At 37.4% G+C, this 16,448-nt stretch overlaps 1 protein-coding gene across 2 annotated transcripts in view; it reads right to left on the bottom strand.

Annotated features, from left to right (window-relative positions):
• LOC150095072 (intraflagellar transport protein 81 homolog) overlaps positions 1-16,448 on the bottom strand; it is a 397,333-nt gene that overhangs the window by 129,909 nt on the left and 250,976 nt on the right. For both annotated transcript variants that reach the window (XM_090411322.1, XM_090411321.1), the window contains exon 9: positions 12,793-12,888. In XM_090411322.1, the coding sequence (XP_090267448.1) occupies positions 12,793-12,888 (96 nt within the window). The remainder of the gene's footprint in view (positions 1-12,792; positions 12,889-16,448) is intronic.

Here is a 16,448-nt window from a genome sequence, read left to right as displayed (position 1 = left end):
GCACTTTTTTGGATGTTAACTTCGTTCAGTTCAGTTTTTGGATGGCCTGGCTTTCCGTCATCCTCAAGCGTCTCATGACCACTTTGAAATTGTTTAAACCACTAATAAACTTGAGTATGGGATAAGTATTCATCACCGTATGCTTTTTGAAGCATCTGATGCATTTCGGTAAAACCTTTAACAAGTTTAACACAAAAGTCAATCGCAGCTCTCTGTTTGAAACTCATTTTCTGACCGTTCATCAAAACACACTGTTACTCTTGGCACTATAACTCAGCTTCTAATGAAACAAATGTCATAAACAGTTGACACAACACTAACAAAGGTTGCCACTTTCGACAACAAAAAGATACAATGGGTGATGCCACTAGTTACTTCTATTTTCGAAAAGTTCGGTTTCTTTTTAGACAGAGGGTGTATATCTCATATACAAGTAGACAAAAGGTGCTTGACCTTCTTAATAAAAATCTGTTAATAAAAATTAAAAATCCATAAAGGTCAAAACCAGTCTGGGTAGTGACCCTATTAATCATGCGGAATTCATGTTCCAAATCATACCTTATAAAGAGAGATAATAACTTCCCTATCTCTACTCGTTAGCATGTTTTTCACATCCAAGTAATCCTTTGAGCCATTTTACCAACATTTGCAATATGCCCTCTGAACAAGTCCTAACCTCATCAATTTCCTGCAATCTACTACCATTAATATGATCATCACCTATTGCTCTTCCCAGTTTTGTGTCATTAGCAAACAACTGAAAATCTCCTCTTAAATCTTTTCCTATATCACTGATATACAAATAAAAGAGTAGTGGCCCTGGTACAGAACCCTGAGGTACTCCACTAGTCACCCTCACTCTCTTAGATTCCACTCCACCATATACTTCTCTCTGGTGTCTGTCTGCAAGCCACCCCCTGATCCATGGTGCGTTTCATATCCATTTCCAATTTGCTTCAATTTTTGTTAATAGTTTTCCATGTCGTATTCTGTCAAATGCCTTTGCAAAGTCCAGATGTATCATGGTAGCCATTTCTTTTATCTAATTCTACTGTCACTTTATTATAAATTACTAAAGTAGCACTACCATTTACAAAGCCATGCTGCCCACTTAGAGCATAGCATCCCTATCTTCCCACTGCTAGATTTTCCCTTTAACCAATACTTTTTCCAGTACTTTAACAATCACTCCTAATATACTGATTGGTCTGTAGTTTGCTATTCTGTCTTGGAGCCACCTTTATGCAATGAAACTATCTTACTTTCTTTCCACTCCATAATATCATCTTCCATAATATTATTTTCTATATTCTTACCATATATCTTGTTTTGCTACTTTTACACGTAATTTATTTCGTATATTTTTCTGTGTATTCCCTAAGCATACCTGATGATTAAGTTGTGAGGAACTTGCAACAATTTTTTTTGGGATGAACCATGAAGAGTAGAGAAGATGTTGTGGCCTTACAAGAAGACTCGAATAAATTGAGTGATTGGGCAAGCAAATGGGGATGTGAGTTCAATGTTGCAAAATGTAAGGTTTTAAAATTTGGAAAACAAAAATGGGATGCAGAATTTATGCTTGGTGAGGATATATCATCAGAGGTGGAGGAAATAAGAGATCTGGGGATGATAGTGGATAAGGATCTGAAATTTAGGGGACATATAGCCAAAATTGTGAAGACAACCGAAATGCTTCTGGGAATGATGCGGAGGACACTGACTTGCAGAAGTAGGGAGATTCTTGTTCCATTGTATAAGGCTTTGATTAGGCCACACATGGACTATTGTGTCCAGATTTGGTCACCTGGTTTTCAGAAGGATAAAGAGATGTTGGAAAGGTAGTTTCTAACCTCTGGAATGTCGAGTATGAGGAAAGATGCAATTGAGAAGATGCAACTTGCAGAGTCTGGTGGACAGGAGTAAGAGGGGAGATATGATAGAGACCTACAAGTTATTAAAGGGTTGTTATAGAATCAATGCTGGAGAGGTTCTACAGAAAATAGTGGGAGATCAGGGGAGAGCCAGAAGTCATCCCTGGAAACTGTATAAAGAGGGTGAGTAGGTGAGTGAGAAGTAGGTCTTTTTCATGCAGAGATGTGAATGATTGGAATGCTTTGCCTGAGAGTGTGGTATCTGCAGAGAATTTGAGTGTGTTTAAAGCACGCTAGACGAGTCTTTGACTCCATGGGGTCTTGGGTAATAATAATAATAATAATAATATCCTTTCCAGGATTGCCTCTTTCAACTCTTGAGTCTCCTATGAATTTTAAATTTTTCTATCTTGGCAAACAATCTCACCACATGCTTCCATCCTTGGCTGAACCAATCAATGCTTTCTTCAGATTTTGCCATTGAATCTTCAAAGGTTGTTTTCAGTTTTTGTTTTCAAACTCTTTCATTTTTTTTTTTAAATCAGTAACATTTGTAGCCATGAGTTCACTTTATACCTTGGAAATCTGTTCAACTTTGATTCTTTTTTTTTTACAAATCACATACATTTTTTTTTTCATTATAAAATTCATTGTCATCTTGTTCAAAACTCAATGGTGATCACTTCCTATTGCATCTGTATCTAAAACCAGTTTTAAAATTCCCCTATCAATAGTAACATTCAGTAAGACTTTTCATATTCTAGAGTGGCGCTAGAGTCACCGTAGCACGTGGCGGGGAATGTGAGCTGTGCTGAAGAAGCTGTGCTTTTAATTGGTGAATAGTCCGTTTTTCTACGTTTTTGTAGTGCTAAGTTGTTTTCTGGAATACGAGTGTCCATCAGTTGTTGTTTTTTGAAGTTAGTTGTCATGATCTTGTGTATTTTGGTTACCGAGAAGATGGGGTCGGAATCGAATGCATAACGGTGGAAGACAAGACAAAGGATAAGTTTTCATTATTTAGTTATTCATTTTATTTATTTATTTATATCTAGTGTACTTAAATGTTCTGTTTGAAATGGTTTGTACTTATTTAGTATTTATTTTTTGAAATTGTTTGTACTTATTTAGCATTTATTTTTTGAAATTGTTTGCACTTATTTAGCGTTTATTTTTTGACACTAATTAGCAACACTATTTTAAATAATGGCAGCAGCGGCAATTAAAATTACAAATGACGTATCGCCAAGTCCCCTCCCCCATTTAAGGACTCCATTTTGCGTGATATCATATTTGTAGCATGCAGGACATGTGTCCCAGCGATTGTATATGTGGCAGGAGAAAGAAAGAGGAAAACATATATGCGCAAAATGCAGGCAATGGGAAGAAATTGGTGATTTAAAAATGCCCATAACTGACCTCGTTGAGTCAGAGACGGGAGATTTTCCACGTAGAGAGATGAAGGGTACGATAAGGGGTGAGAGAAGTAAGAATAAAATAATACGAGTGGAGAGTATGGAAAGGTTGAATGATTCTGAAGTTTTAGGAGATAGTCTCAATTGGGAGAATGAATGGCAAACAAGAATGGCTAACTTACAGAGAGATAGATGAGCTGAAAGAGCAGGTGGAATGTCTAGTGAATTAAGATGAGAAGTGTGAAAGATGAAATTAAGCGAATGGAAGAGACGAATGCAAGGTGAATCAGAGGAGGTGTGAGAGAGAGTTATGGGAATGAGAGAACAGGAACAATAGTAGAGGAGAGGGATTGAGAGAGAGTTATTGGAATGGCAGAAGAAGAGAGAATAGGAATAGTATAAGAGAGGGAATGATAGAGAGTTGTATGAATGATAGAAGAGGTGAGAATATGATAAGTGGAAGAGAGGGAACGAGTGTCAGATATAGGAATGATAGAAGAGGAAAGAATGGAAACAGCAGGAGAGAAGGAATGAGAGGAATGCAAGGGGGCACAGGGACTAGAGATAGAGTGATGTCAGGAAGACAGGTAAGTAGGGGAGCACAGAAAGAAACTGTTACAAGAGAGAGAGTGAGGGTAAGAGGTGTAATGTATGGGGACTTAATGATCCTTGGTGTGCAAGATAGGATGCGTGAGGAGTGTTTGCCAGGAGGAATGATAGAAAGTGTGGCTATGGCAATTAAGAGAGGTGAAAGGTTGAATGAGATGATTGTGATGGTGGGAACAAATGACTTGAGCGGTGGTGTAAATAGGGCAGCAAGAGATATCAGATTCTTGCTTGAGGATGTACGAAAAAGACACAGAGAGGAAAGATAGTGTGTGTGTTGCCTAGGTATGATAATCTCGAGCTGAGCAGAAGAGCGGTGATATTGAATGGCATAATAGCGAGAATGTGTCAGAAGAGAGGATTCGAATATGTGGATGCTTGGAGTGCGTTTGAGAGCAGAGAGGAATTGTATGCGAGAGACCGCCTGCATTTGAATGAGGAAGGATGTAGGTATCTGGAGAGATCGCTGTTCTGAACGAGTCAGTGTGTCCCAGTGTGGATGGTAGCAGGGGTGGCCTCTTGTGGGAATGGGTACTTGGGTGAAGGGGGGACGACATCAGGTAATGCCGAACCCAGTGGAGTCTAGAGGGGATAATGCTTGGTATAAAAACAATGGCATTTTTATGCTTTATACCAATGTTAGGAGTAGAATAAGGGAGAGGAATTGGTGGCACTGATAGCATCAGCCTGGCCAAAGATTATTGAGATCACAGAGACGTGGTTGACAGAAGAAGATATAATAATAGGAATAGAAGTTGCTGGGTACAGCATTTTTCAGCAGGATAAGAAGGGAAAGCGTGGTGGTGGAGTACTGCTTATGATAAGTGACGACCTGTGTCCTGTAAGAGTGGAGGCTTTGGAAGGCTGTGGCACTAATGATTTTGAAAGCATATGGTGTGAGGTGGAGGTGGGCAAGACAGGATATTTAGTGGAGTGTTGCTACAGACCAAGGAGTACAGAGGGTGGGGACCAGGAGATGTTGAGACAGTTGACAGTGGCAAGTGCAAGAAGAACGATTGTTATAGGAGATTTTAACTACAGCAGGGGGAAAGGAAAATGCATGTAACAATAAGGGAATGAAATTTCTAGAATTCTTGAGGGAGAAATTTCTTAGGCAACATGTAACAGAGGGAACAAGAGGTTCGAGAGTTTAGAATTTGGTTATAGCATCAAAAGAGCTGATAATAACTGAGATGACATCTCTCCCCCACTAGTTGGAGAGAGTGACCATATGGTTTTGACTTGGAAAATGAATAGACATGAAGGAATATCAAAGAGATGGAAACGTATGTGGAATTATAAAGCAGGTGATTATAATAGTCTTAGATGTCAACTTGGGGAAGTTTCGTGGAGGGCGAAATTGGAAGGCTGGGATATCATTAGTGCAAATTGTGAAGGAATATTTGTTAGCAGCAATGGTAAGCTGTATTCCACGAGTGAAGAAGAGGACACAATTTGGAGTAAAGTGGATGACAAACAATATTAAACAGAAGCTACATATGAAAAACAGGCTATGGTTAGAAGAAAAAAGAGACAGCTAGAAGAGTGACTAGTATGGTAAGGAAGGCTGAACTGGAATTTGAGAAAAGATTGGCCCATAGATCCAAGAAAAATCCTAGGGAATTTTTTAGTTATGTGGCCAGTAGGAGGAGAAATGACTGTGAAAAAATGACATTGTGAGATAAAAATGAGAATAGAGTGACTGATGCAGAGGACATAGTGGAATTATTCAATGAACACTTTATTGGGGTATTTCATCCTGGAGGAGTCAATTTGAATACTAGAGGGATAGAGCAGGTTCGAGGTTTAGAGGTGCAGGAGGAGAGTGTGTTCCAAATACTGAGTACTCTGGATGTTAGTAAAACTGTGGAACTGGATGGGATTTCACCACGAGTTTTGAGAGAATGTGCTAAGGAACTGACAATGCCTTTGACCTGCTTTTCAATAAAAGTCTGGCTGCGGGAAAGGTGCCCATGGAATGGAAGGAAGGTAAGATAGTGCCATTGCATAAGGGCGGTAGCAGACTGGAAGTGTCTAATTATAGGCCAGTTTGTGTGTCATCAGTAGTTAGTAAGATCTTGGAGAAAGAAAGTAGTGAGGGACCATATACAGCATTGGGCAGATGAGGGTAATGTTATCAGTGAGAGTCAGCATGGATTTGTTAAGGGGCGCTCTTGTTCTAGCAATATGCTAGCCTTTTATGATAAAGTTACAAGAACAGTAGATGAAGGAAAGGCATATACTTCCATTTTCCTAGACTTAGCAAAGGCATTTGACAGGGTGCCACATGATAAGCTGATATTCAAGTTGTAGCACATGGGTCTGGATGTCAGATTGGTCAACTGGATTCAAGATTAGCTGTTCGATAGGTATCAGAGAGTTATGTATGGTGGAGCAATATCAAAGAGCAGAAGGTTAAAAGTGGGGTTCCACAGGGCTCAGTACTGGGGACCTATATTGTTTAACCTTTATATCAATGACATTGTCCGTGGATTGCAAGGGGATATTCGGTTGTTTACAGATGATGCGAAGCTGGGAAGAGTTATTAGTAATAGTGCAGTTGTGGTAGCCCTGTAAGAGGATTTGAATAAGCAAGATAGATGGGTAAATGAATGGGGGTATTGGTTTAATGCAGCAAAATGTAAGGTCCTGAGGTTTCGGACACATCGATGGCACGCTGCATACTCTATGGGAGGAGTTAAACTGGAGGAAGCAGGAGAGACAAGAGATCTGGGTTTGATGATTGATAGAAACCTAAAATTTAGGGGACATATTGCAAAGGTAGTGAAGGTAACGCAGAGGATTGCTGCAATAATGAGAAAGACACTGACCTGCAGAGATAAAACAGTTACCATTCCGTTGTATAAGACCACACTTGAACTATTGTTCTCAGATTTGGTTCCCAGGATTTGAAGGGGATAAGTTAACTGTGGAAAGGGTATAAAGGTGGATAACAAAGATGATTTCAGGGCTGTACAATGATAGTTATGAGGATCGGCTGAAGGAATGTGGACTGCAGAGTTTGGTGGGTAGAAGAAGGAGAGGTGATATGATTGAGACTTTTAAACTGCTGAAAGGTGGTTACAGGGTTGACACTGGGGAGTTCTGGAGTTCTTTCGCTTGGTTGAACAGCGGGAAGGAGTCATGACAAGGGGCCATCCCTGGAAGTTACGAAAGGAAACTGCGAGAAAGAGGGTGAGGAGTGGTTTCTTTGCATGGAGGGTGGTTGAACCATGTAATGCATTGCCTGATGGAGTGGTGAAAGCGAGAACGGTCAATGCATTTAAGGAGTGGTATGATAGACTTTGTGTTTCCTAGGAGGAACCTCCCCTCGATGAGTCTTGATAGACTCGTGTTTCTTAGAAAGGACCTTCCACGATGAGTCTTTTGACTCCATGGAGGCCTGAATAATAATAATAATAATAATAATAATATTTCTTGGGAATTTATGTGATTTTCCATGTAAATTTATGTACATATTTATATTAGAACATGGTTTTAGTACTGACTCATCTCAGTGCTGAACAGAAATCCAGCAGACATTGTTTTATGTAACTCTAACCCATGAAAGATTTTTATACATCTGTAGTACATTAGTAACATGGGTGGGATAAGAATTTTTTCTATTTTTCATTAACTTTATATATTTTTTGTATTTTTTAAATTAAAAAAAAATTCTTTTAAATAAAGAATAAATCTTTATTCTTTTAAGCCTGGATTAATTGCTTTAAAAATCATTAAATGAGATTGGTGAAACAGAAGAGACAGAAAATTAAAATGCAACAATTCCAGACTGCCTGCTTGTAACTTATATGGATTATCTCGAATTATTAAACCTAACCAAGGTGTTAAAGCATACAGACTGCTGTATGCTACAACACAAATCTTTAAAAAATACTCATCCTTATTAAAATGATATATATATTGATCTGTAAATGACCATGATTTATAAACATCTAATACCAACAAGTTTCGCCGATGGGGCTGTCCAGCTTCTTCGCTGCTTATAACGGTAAGAGAAAAAAACTCAAAGTGGCTAGTACAGAGAAAATGGAGTAACACTATCGTATAAATTAAAGATTAAAACAGAATGCGTAACATTACACGCATGGAGCGTGTTGTGTTAGTCACTGTTATGAGAGCATGTTCTGTAGTTTTGAGCAAAATTAAATTCTGGCAGACTGGGTGATCTTATTAAGGTTTTCCATATGTCAGCTATTATCATTCCCTGGTTTCTGTTAAGATTTTCTCCAGAACGGAGGACTACAATGGCTTCCTTAAAATTTCTACAATGGAAATCTTCTTCTAGGTAAAGCATGGAGCTGCTATCCCAATCAATGGTATGGTTAGTAATCACGAAATGATGGGCTAGACTTTCGAAATCTTCTTTAAGGTAAGGCATCGAGCTGCTATCCCAATCAATCGTATGGTTAGTAATCACAAAACGATGGGCTAGATCTGAGTTGTCTGTTCTGTTGTTATTGACATCGCCTATATGTTCTTTTTTCGAATTTCAAGGCTTCTCGATGTCTGTCCTATATAGTTTAGACCACAAGCACATTGGATGTTGTACACTCCAGCGTGTTTGAAAAAAGCATTAATGTCTCTTGGCGATCTTAAAACATGACGGACAGTCTTAACTGGTTTGAAAACAACTCTAATGTTGAAAGGTTTAAACGGTTTTGCAATCTTTTCGGACACTGTACCTGCATAAGGAATAACTATGGATGAACTGTATTGAGTGATGGTAGGTTGTTGTTGTTGTTGTTGTTGTGGGAGGTTTCTATGAAGAATCTCGTTGATTAAATTCCTTGGTTTTCTCAGTTTATAGAAAACCCACCCATACAGGCAGATACATCCACCAACAATCCCCCCTCATAACAATATGGAGTTATTAAGACAGTATACAACAGGGTTAAACTAATCTGTTCAAATGACAATGCCCTAACCACTGAAATAAATCACATCCTGAACACTTTCTCGCCCAATGGCTACCCCCCCCCCAAAAAAAAATATTGAAACCAATAAACCATAACCCCCCCTCCACAACAAGGATTACTCCAAATCCATCACCATTCCCTACATCCGAGGCACCTCGGAAAAAATTACCAAAATCTTAAAAAAACATGACTTGAACTCTTGTTACAGACAATATAAAAAATTGGCATCCCTTATCTGCTCCGCTAAAGACCAACCACTTTAAGCTGTCCTACTTTGGCCAAACAGGCAGGACAACAAATATCAGAATTTCAGAACACAAGGACTACATCTGTTTTCACCAGTACAGCCACCTCTGGTCTTGCAGACCATGCTCTGGATACACGCCACAGAATACGGTGGGAAAAAACTACAGTAATACACCATAGCAAATTCAAATTTGAAAGACTTTTCATGGAATCAGCCTCAGCCCTAAGAAACATGCCTAACCTCAACAAATTTGGTTGCATGAGACTGCCCCAAATTTGGGAGACATATATCAGACCTTCAGCCCAACAGCCAAGAATATCTACATAGTCCGCTAGGGGGCACCATCAGGACTTTTAGGAAAAACAATAGCTTCCTCGCTTCTTCCTCATTTACTGTGTGTAGTGCCTGCATGCACGTCTTTATTTTAAGTTCCTGTGAAGATGTCAATGTGATGTTGCCAAAATATTGGAAATATTTATTAAAGTTTAATTTAATTTATATTCTATTGTACATTGTGAATTCCTTAAGTTATTTAGTAAGCACGATTAAATTCCTTGGAATGCCATTTTATTAATGTCTCTGATATATGAGTAATTTCATCATAGAGTTCTTTTTCTTCTGAGATGATGTTCGTGGCTCTATTTTTGAGCATATCTATTATGTTGAGCTTCTGGGAAATATGGTGAGTTGATTTGAAATAAAGGTAGCGTCCAGTGTGTGTTGGTTTGTGGTAGACTGTTAGTTTGATATGTCCATCTGCTAGTTTCTTGATTAGGGTTCCAAAAATGATAGTTGATTATCTTTTTTACAGTTTTCCAAAGTGAATTGTATTTTTTGATGAAAAGAATTAATTTTGGTTAAAAAGTCCAAAAAAGCTGTTTTTGTGTCCCTCCAAATTATGAAGACATCATCTACATACCTCCAACACACTAAAAGTTTTGGGTCTAATTTTGAGAGGATGTCTGTTTCTAGCTTTTCCATGAACAGATCTGCACAGGGAAGTGAAAGGGGACTGCCCATAGTTAAGCCATCTAGTTGCGCATATATTGTTTCATTCCATTTAAAATAATTAGATTTAAGGCAATGACGAAAAAGGTGAGCCGTATCTTCATGGAAGAGATTGTATAACTTCTTCTACTGGGATGTTGGTAAATAAAGATACCACGTCCAAGCTAGCAAGAATGTCTGTCTTTAAGATAGATGTTTTTCAATTTTTCAATAAAGTGCTTTGAATTCTTAATGTAAGTGTCCGATTTTCTGATATGTCCTTTTAGGAGGCTGGAGAGGTGTTTGGACAATAAATATGTGGGAGCATTTCTTCCGTCAATGATTGGGCGTAGCAGAACGCTCCATACAATCGTGGCATCAATGGGTGTAGTGACTTCAGATTCCGTTGCAAGTCTGTGGACCAACTATTCATGCTCGGTAATAAGTTATTAGTGTCCTTGTGGTTTTTCCATATTGGGTCCAACTCTAATATGTGATACGTTGATGAATCTGATAGTAATTCTGCAATCGTGACTATGTAGTCCTTAGTGTTTAAAATGAACTGTGGCATTACCTTTCTCTGCTTTTAAGATAGTTATTTGTTAATCCTTTTTCAAGTTTGAGAGCTCTTTTTTCTTGGGGTATTATGTTTAGGTTAAGTGACTTTGAAGTTGAAAGGATAATAACACTTTTTAACCTCAGATCATTTGTGGTTGTTTCTGGAAAGGATGAGAGTGCTTTCTCTATGTTACTGATGATGTCGACCTTAGGAATATGATCTGAGGTGATGGCGAAATTGAATCTTTTCTTAAGTATTTCAGTTTCTGGTTGTGTCAATATATGGTCCGAAAGGTTAAAAATCACTTTTTCATCAGAGAGAGAGAGAGGCTCGGTCTGGAGTTGTAAAGATCAATATATATTTCATTTTAATTATATGTTTGAATATAACCTAAACAATGAACAGATTCAGCCTTATTATTGGTAATTCTTATTACTGCTTATTTACCAACACTTTAAAATTAATTCAAGCTCATTTTTTCTCAAAAGTACCATGGCCCCATTTCAGTTCACCACAAATTTTGATTATTCTGTCCCTCCCCCTCCCAAAAAAAAGTTACAAAATATTGTACAGCCTTGGAGTCCCATACTTTTTTCCATCTTGCCATCTTATTCTTGGAGACATTTCAAAATAATGCTCTTAACACTGCCCAAAGTCCAGGTTCACATCCTGTCTAGAATGCAAAACCTTTATAAGGGTTTTTCAACTAAGGTGAGTTACCATCTTCATAGAAGATGGTGCTAAACCCAAATACTTAGGTTTTCATTCTACAAGCAAGCATGAACCATGTATCTACATCCTCATATCAACAATCTCATGAACCACATATCTACATATATATATAATACTTCTTAGGGGATGCAGCAGAGAAATGGCAAGTCAGCTACATCTACATAAGTTAGACATCTGTCTAACTTACATGGATGATGCGTTCTCTAACTGGCACACTTGACCTAGACACAATGTTTTCAACATATGTAAACAGCCATCATTTTGGAATTTACCTAGTACTGAAAAAAGAAGAGAACAAAGCAGTTAGCCTTAGCCCCCTCAATCACACATCAATCCAATGGATCCTTAAATGTACATAATACATTTAAGGATACATTTAAGAATAATACAGGAAATATCTATATATACACACCTTCATCCACTAATGGTAATCTGTACAACAGTATGGCATTTTAAATACATTAGTAAACATGGCAAAAATCCTGTGATGATAAGGTCTTCATTGCTAAGCTCTGTAAATAAACAACATCCTCTTAGCAAAAGTGACAATTCCCACCAAATTAACAAAATACCAATCCTATGCATGCCATTCACCGCCCCTCTCTCTCTCTCCCTCCACCCCCTCCACTCTTGCTATTGTAAGACTTCAGAAAGCTCAAAACCTATGCCCAAAGAATATCTGAAAAGGTGGCCTAACCACCCAAAATATGTATACACGTCAATAATTACATGGACACAAAGTGGCTTCTCTAATTTGTTTTCTAAAAGATGAGATCTGCCCTCAGAGCTTTCCAGCATTTTTTTTTTTATCAGTTACTCTGCAGTTGCAGATCTCTTTATTATGGCCAAATTCACAGAACAATCAGGATCTGAATTGCAGAATACTCCGAAGGGCACTTAGATTTTTGGACAAAGATACCCACCACAGGTTTCACTGTAAAAAAAAATAATAATAATGAGACTAAATAATATAAATTATGACACACTTTTGGCATTTGCAGTGAAAAATTGCTCAAATCACAACTCTAGCTTTATGAAACCACCACATATTTTGGAAACGTCGTGATAGTTATTTACTTATTATATATCATATACACTGTCATTTTTTTCTGAAAATACACAAGAATAATCCAGAATTATATTATCCTAAGCATTAGTAATCCCTTAATCAGTAAAATAAATAATATTAATAAGATAACAGAAAATAATTAACAGGTACAAATTAGCTTGCTATTTGTAATAATTTTAATATGTATTTGTACATTGTGACTTGTCATAATTATCTCATTATACAATCAAAAACAATCATCTGAAAAGGATAATATATATACATTATGCTGCCATTACACCAATTTTTTATCCAATTTTCAAATTAACTGTAGCATATACTTTTAATTTCCAACTGTGACAAAATTAAAAATTGCTGCATTCACACCTGTTGTCTGAAGAGAGAAAGCTTATCATCAATAGGATCACTATTCATCATTCTTTTTTCTATGAGCTGATTGATTTCTGAATTAACATTCTGAATCTATAAAAATAAAAAACAATAGTTAGATAACAAACCCATAATTTCTGTACAACAACAAAAACTCTTTTTTTCTGTATAGCACTTAAACCAATCTGTTAACTCCATATAATCTTAAAAAATTAATAAATAAAAATTCAGAAATTTCAGCTAATATTGAGTGCCATCATCCTACTGCTTAAGTGGGGAAATACCGACCTGGTTGGCTGAGTGGTTACCATATCTGCTCTATAGCCAAAAGGCTGCAGGATCAAATCCTGCCGTGAGCATGAATGTATGTAATTGTCTCTCGCCTTCATACATTCATTCATACAAGGGTATATATAAACACTCTCCCAAGATCATTTCTGTACCACAACAAAATTTTTTTTTTTTCTGTATAGCACTTAAACTAATCTGTTAACTCCATATAATCTTAAAATATGAATAAATAAAAATTCAGAAATTTCAGCTAATATTGAGTACCATCATCCTACTGCTTAAGTGGGGAAATGCCGGCTTGGCTGGCGGAGTGCTTAGCGTATCTGCTCTCCAGCCAAAAGGCTGTGGGTTTGAATCCCGATATGGATGTTTGTGATTGTCTGTGAAAATACTACTGGTGGGGATGGGCGGTAGATGGCGTTAATGTCGTTTGCGGTTCGTTGGTGGATTGAGTGGTGGAGACAGAAAGGTCTAGAGTAGGTGCCCTCCCTCGATGAATCTTTGGACTCACTGGAGGTGTTTAAATAATAATAATAATAAAAAATTAGGTCACCATGGGGTTCGTTGGTGGATTGAGTGGTGGAGACAGAAAGGTCTAGAGTAGGTGCCCTCCCTCGATGAATCTTTGGACTCACTGGAGGTGTTTAAATAATAATAATAATAAAAAATTAGGTCACCATGGGAGCAGCAGATCCAACCCTCCTGCAATGGGAGAGGCCTTTACTCAACAATGAAGAATATATAGGCAGAGAGTGGAAAAAAAAGAGAGGAAACTGATACGTGAACGTATTTTCTCAGATATCCACTGTATTACATGGGCAACTATGCATTCATGATGGATATCACAATAGAAAGTAGAACAAGCTATGAGTTTATATTCTAATAGTTCCTACTTACCTTATTTTAGTAATGTTATAGCAATTATAGTTTATGTTTGCCATTATTGCATTTATTGTTATGTATTTTTTATCCAGAAGAAGCTACAAGTGTTAATGACAAAACTAGTACATTTTATTATTTGGTAGTTATCCATGACCAAATAAGATAGTTTTTTCTAGGTGTTTGTTATGTAATTAACAAGTTCATGCTAGGAAGTGTCTGGTGCTATGTACTGCAAAATACAGCATGTCCTGGCACAAATATATTGAGAGACTTAACTACCCATCCATCTCTGATGAACTGGAGATGTTGTTGTATTTTTTAATTTATTTTGTTTGGGACATCAGTAACTAAGGCAATGATATGCCATGTCAGGTTCAAATATAATATAAAACCATGGAGTAAATTATATATCAAGCTGAGTACATAGAAATAATTATTAAAAGTGCTAAAGCAATGATTGCGCTCATTGACAAAATGAGGGCAGTCAATTAAACATGTGTGATGGTTAAAGCAGAACCACAGAACTCACAAGTATATCATCACCTCTCAACAGGAAAGAGTGTGTAAGATGACTGACTTATGCAGATCCAATGCAAGAATGAATTCCTCTCTATAATAAACCCTGTGCAGACTGGACTGTGCAGGGTTTGTAAAAAACTGCACAGCACAGTTTCAGGCTTTTTCTGGTATGGCTTGTTGTAGTTCTCTCTATTCTGCAATATGTGTCATTGAGATATTAATTTCTGTCTGTAATCTGTGAAGGGAATAGAGAGCTGACCTAGCTGTGGTGTCTGTAACTTTGTTTCCCATGATCCCAATGTTCCTCAAAATCCAAATACATGCAAATATAGAAGTGAAGCTTACAAATTTAATGTAAGAGGTGTTAGATCTGAATGTGTCACAGATATCTCGAGGTCTTTAGAGAACTTAATGAATCTGCCACTACTCTTGGTAGTGGCTGATTTTACATAATGTACTGCAAATTCTATAGAATGCAGCACCTAATTAGATATTAACGAAAACAGCAGCAGCAGCCGACCTCATTAGACTCCGATTGTTTAGTTCAATATCAGAGCCTAGTGGGATCTGCTGCTGATGTCAACATAAAAGAGCAGAAAATCAGAGTAGTCTTCCCACTATGTCTGAAAGAGCTACTGATAGATGCAGGAGAGGAATGTTTTTCCCTAATTTGCATAAAGAGAAGATGTATTGTGAATAACAGTAAATACCTGTTGGATTTCTGCTCAGGACATGGACTGGTTATTAGTAACACAATGTTCCAACACAAAAATGTGCACAAATTCACATGGAGAGAAGAGAGGCAAGGAATAAGAAAAGTCTCATTGACTATGTCATTGTTGATAGTGATGTTTTCCCACCGGTGCAGGACACCAGAGTATTGAGAGGATTTGAAATTGGAAGTGATCATCATTTAGACTTGAGCAGGATAAAATTGAATTTCACATTGAAAAGAAGAACATATAAGAAAGTTTTAAAGAGAAAAAAAGTTGAGCAGCTCTCAGATGTAAACTGCAAACTAAAATAAACAAATATTATTCAAGAAAAAATGAAAGAGTTTGAGAGCAGGAACCAAACCTTGGAGATTCAGTGGCAAGCCCTGAAGAAAACACTGATTGATTCAGCCAGAGAGGTGTTGATTCAGTGGTGAGGTTGTGTGCAAGGATAGAAAAATAAGAACTCCATGGTGGACACAGGAACTTAAAGAGGTAGTGAAGGAAAAGAAGAAAGCATATCAAAACTGGCAAATAAGTCAGCTTTTGCTCTTAGAGAATACAGAGACAAATGTAAGAAAGCTAAACACTGTGTAAAACTGGCTAAACAAAAGTTCATGGGAGGACTTAGGCAAGAACATAGAAAATAAATATCAAGAAGGTGGCAATATATTCTCGAGGTTGTTGAAGAATCTCAGAAATGGAGGAAAGAGTGCTGTAAAAGGAATTAGAGATCATAAAGGTGACATGAAAACAGGAGAAAACCTTGAAGTATGGTGTAATTACTTTGAAAAACTGATAAATTAAACAAGCAGTGACGACAGCACAATAGTAAAAAACACTGACCAGGCATGCAGTCAGGAATACATATCCATACTTGAAGTTGAAAAAGCCATCAAAAGCCTGAAATGTGGAAAGGCAGCAGGAGTAGATATTCGACCAGAAATGCTCAAGTATGGAGGTATGAAAGTTGTACAGTGGCTAAACTGCATAGTTCAGAAAGCCTGGACAGAGGGACAAATTCCAGATGATTGGAGTAGAGCTCTCATAGTATCCATATTTTCAATGCCAAAGAAAACTTGATACCAGGTGCTTGTTTTTAAAATGCATTGCTAGTGGATGTCTGCAGCCTAATGGGATGATCTAGTGTTCATCAAATTATTTGCATTTCACCTCCTATCACCTGTTCATATCAAATTATATTGCATTAACACAGTTCATTAATGAATGGAGAACTTATAGAAGAAG

The sequence above is a fragment of the Typopeltis vanoorti genome, chromosome 21, assembly GCF_054136105.1.
Source record: "Typopeltis vanoorti isolate ZY-2024b chromosome 21, IOZ_Tvanoo_1.0, whole genome shotgun sequence".
In the NCBI taxonomy this organism is placed as follows: domain Eukaryota; kingdom Metazoa; phylum Arthropoda; class Arachnida; order Uropygi; family Thelyphonidae; genus Typopeltis; species Typopeltis vanoorti.
Note: the sequence above shows the minus strand (reverse complement) of the source record. Positions and strands in the feature narration are given on the sequence as shown.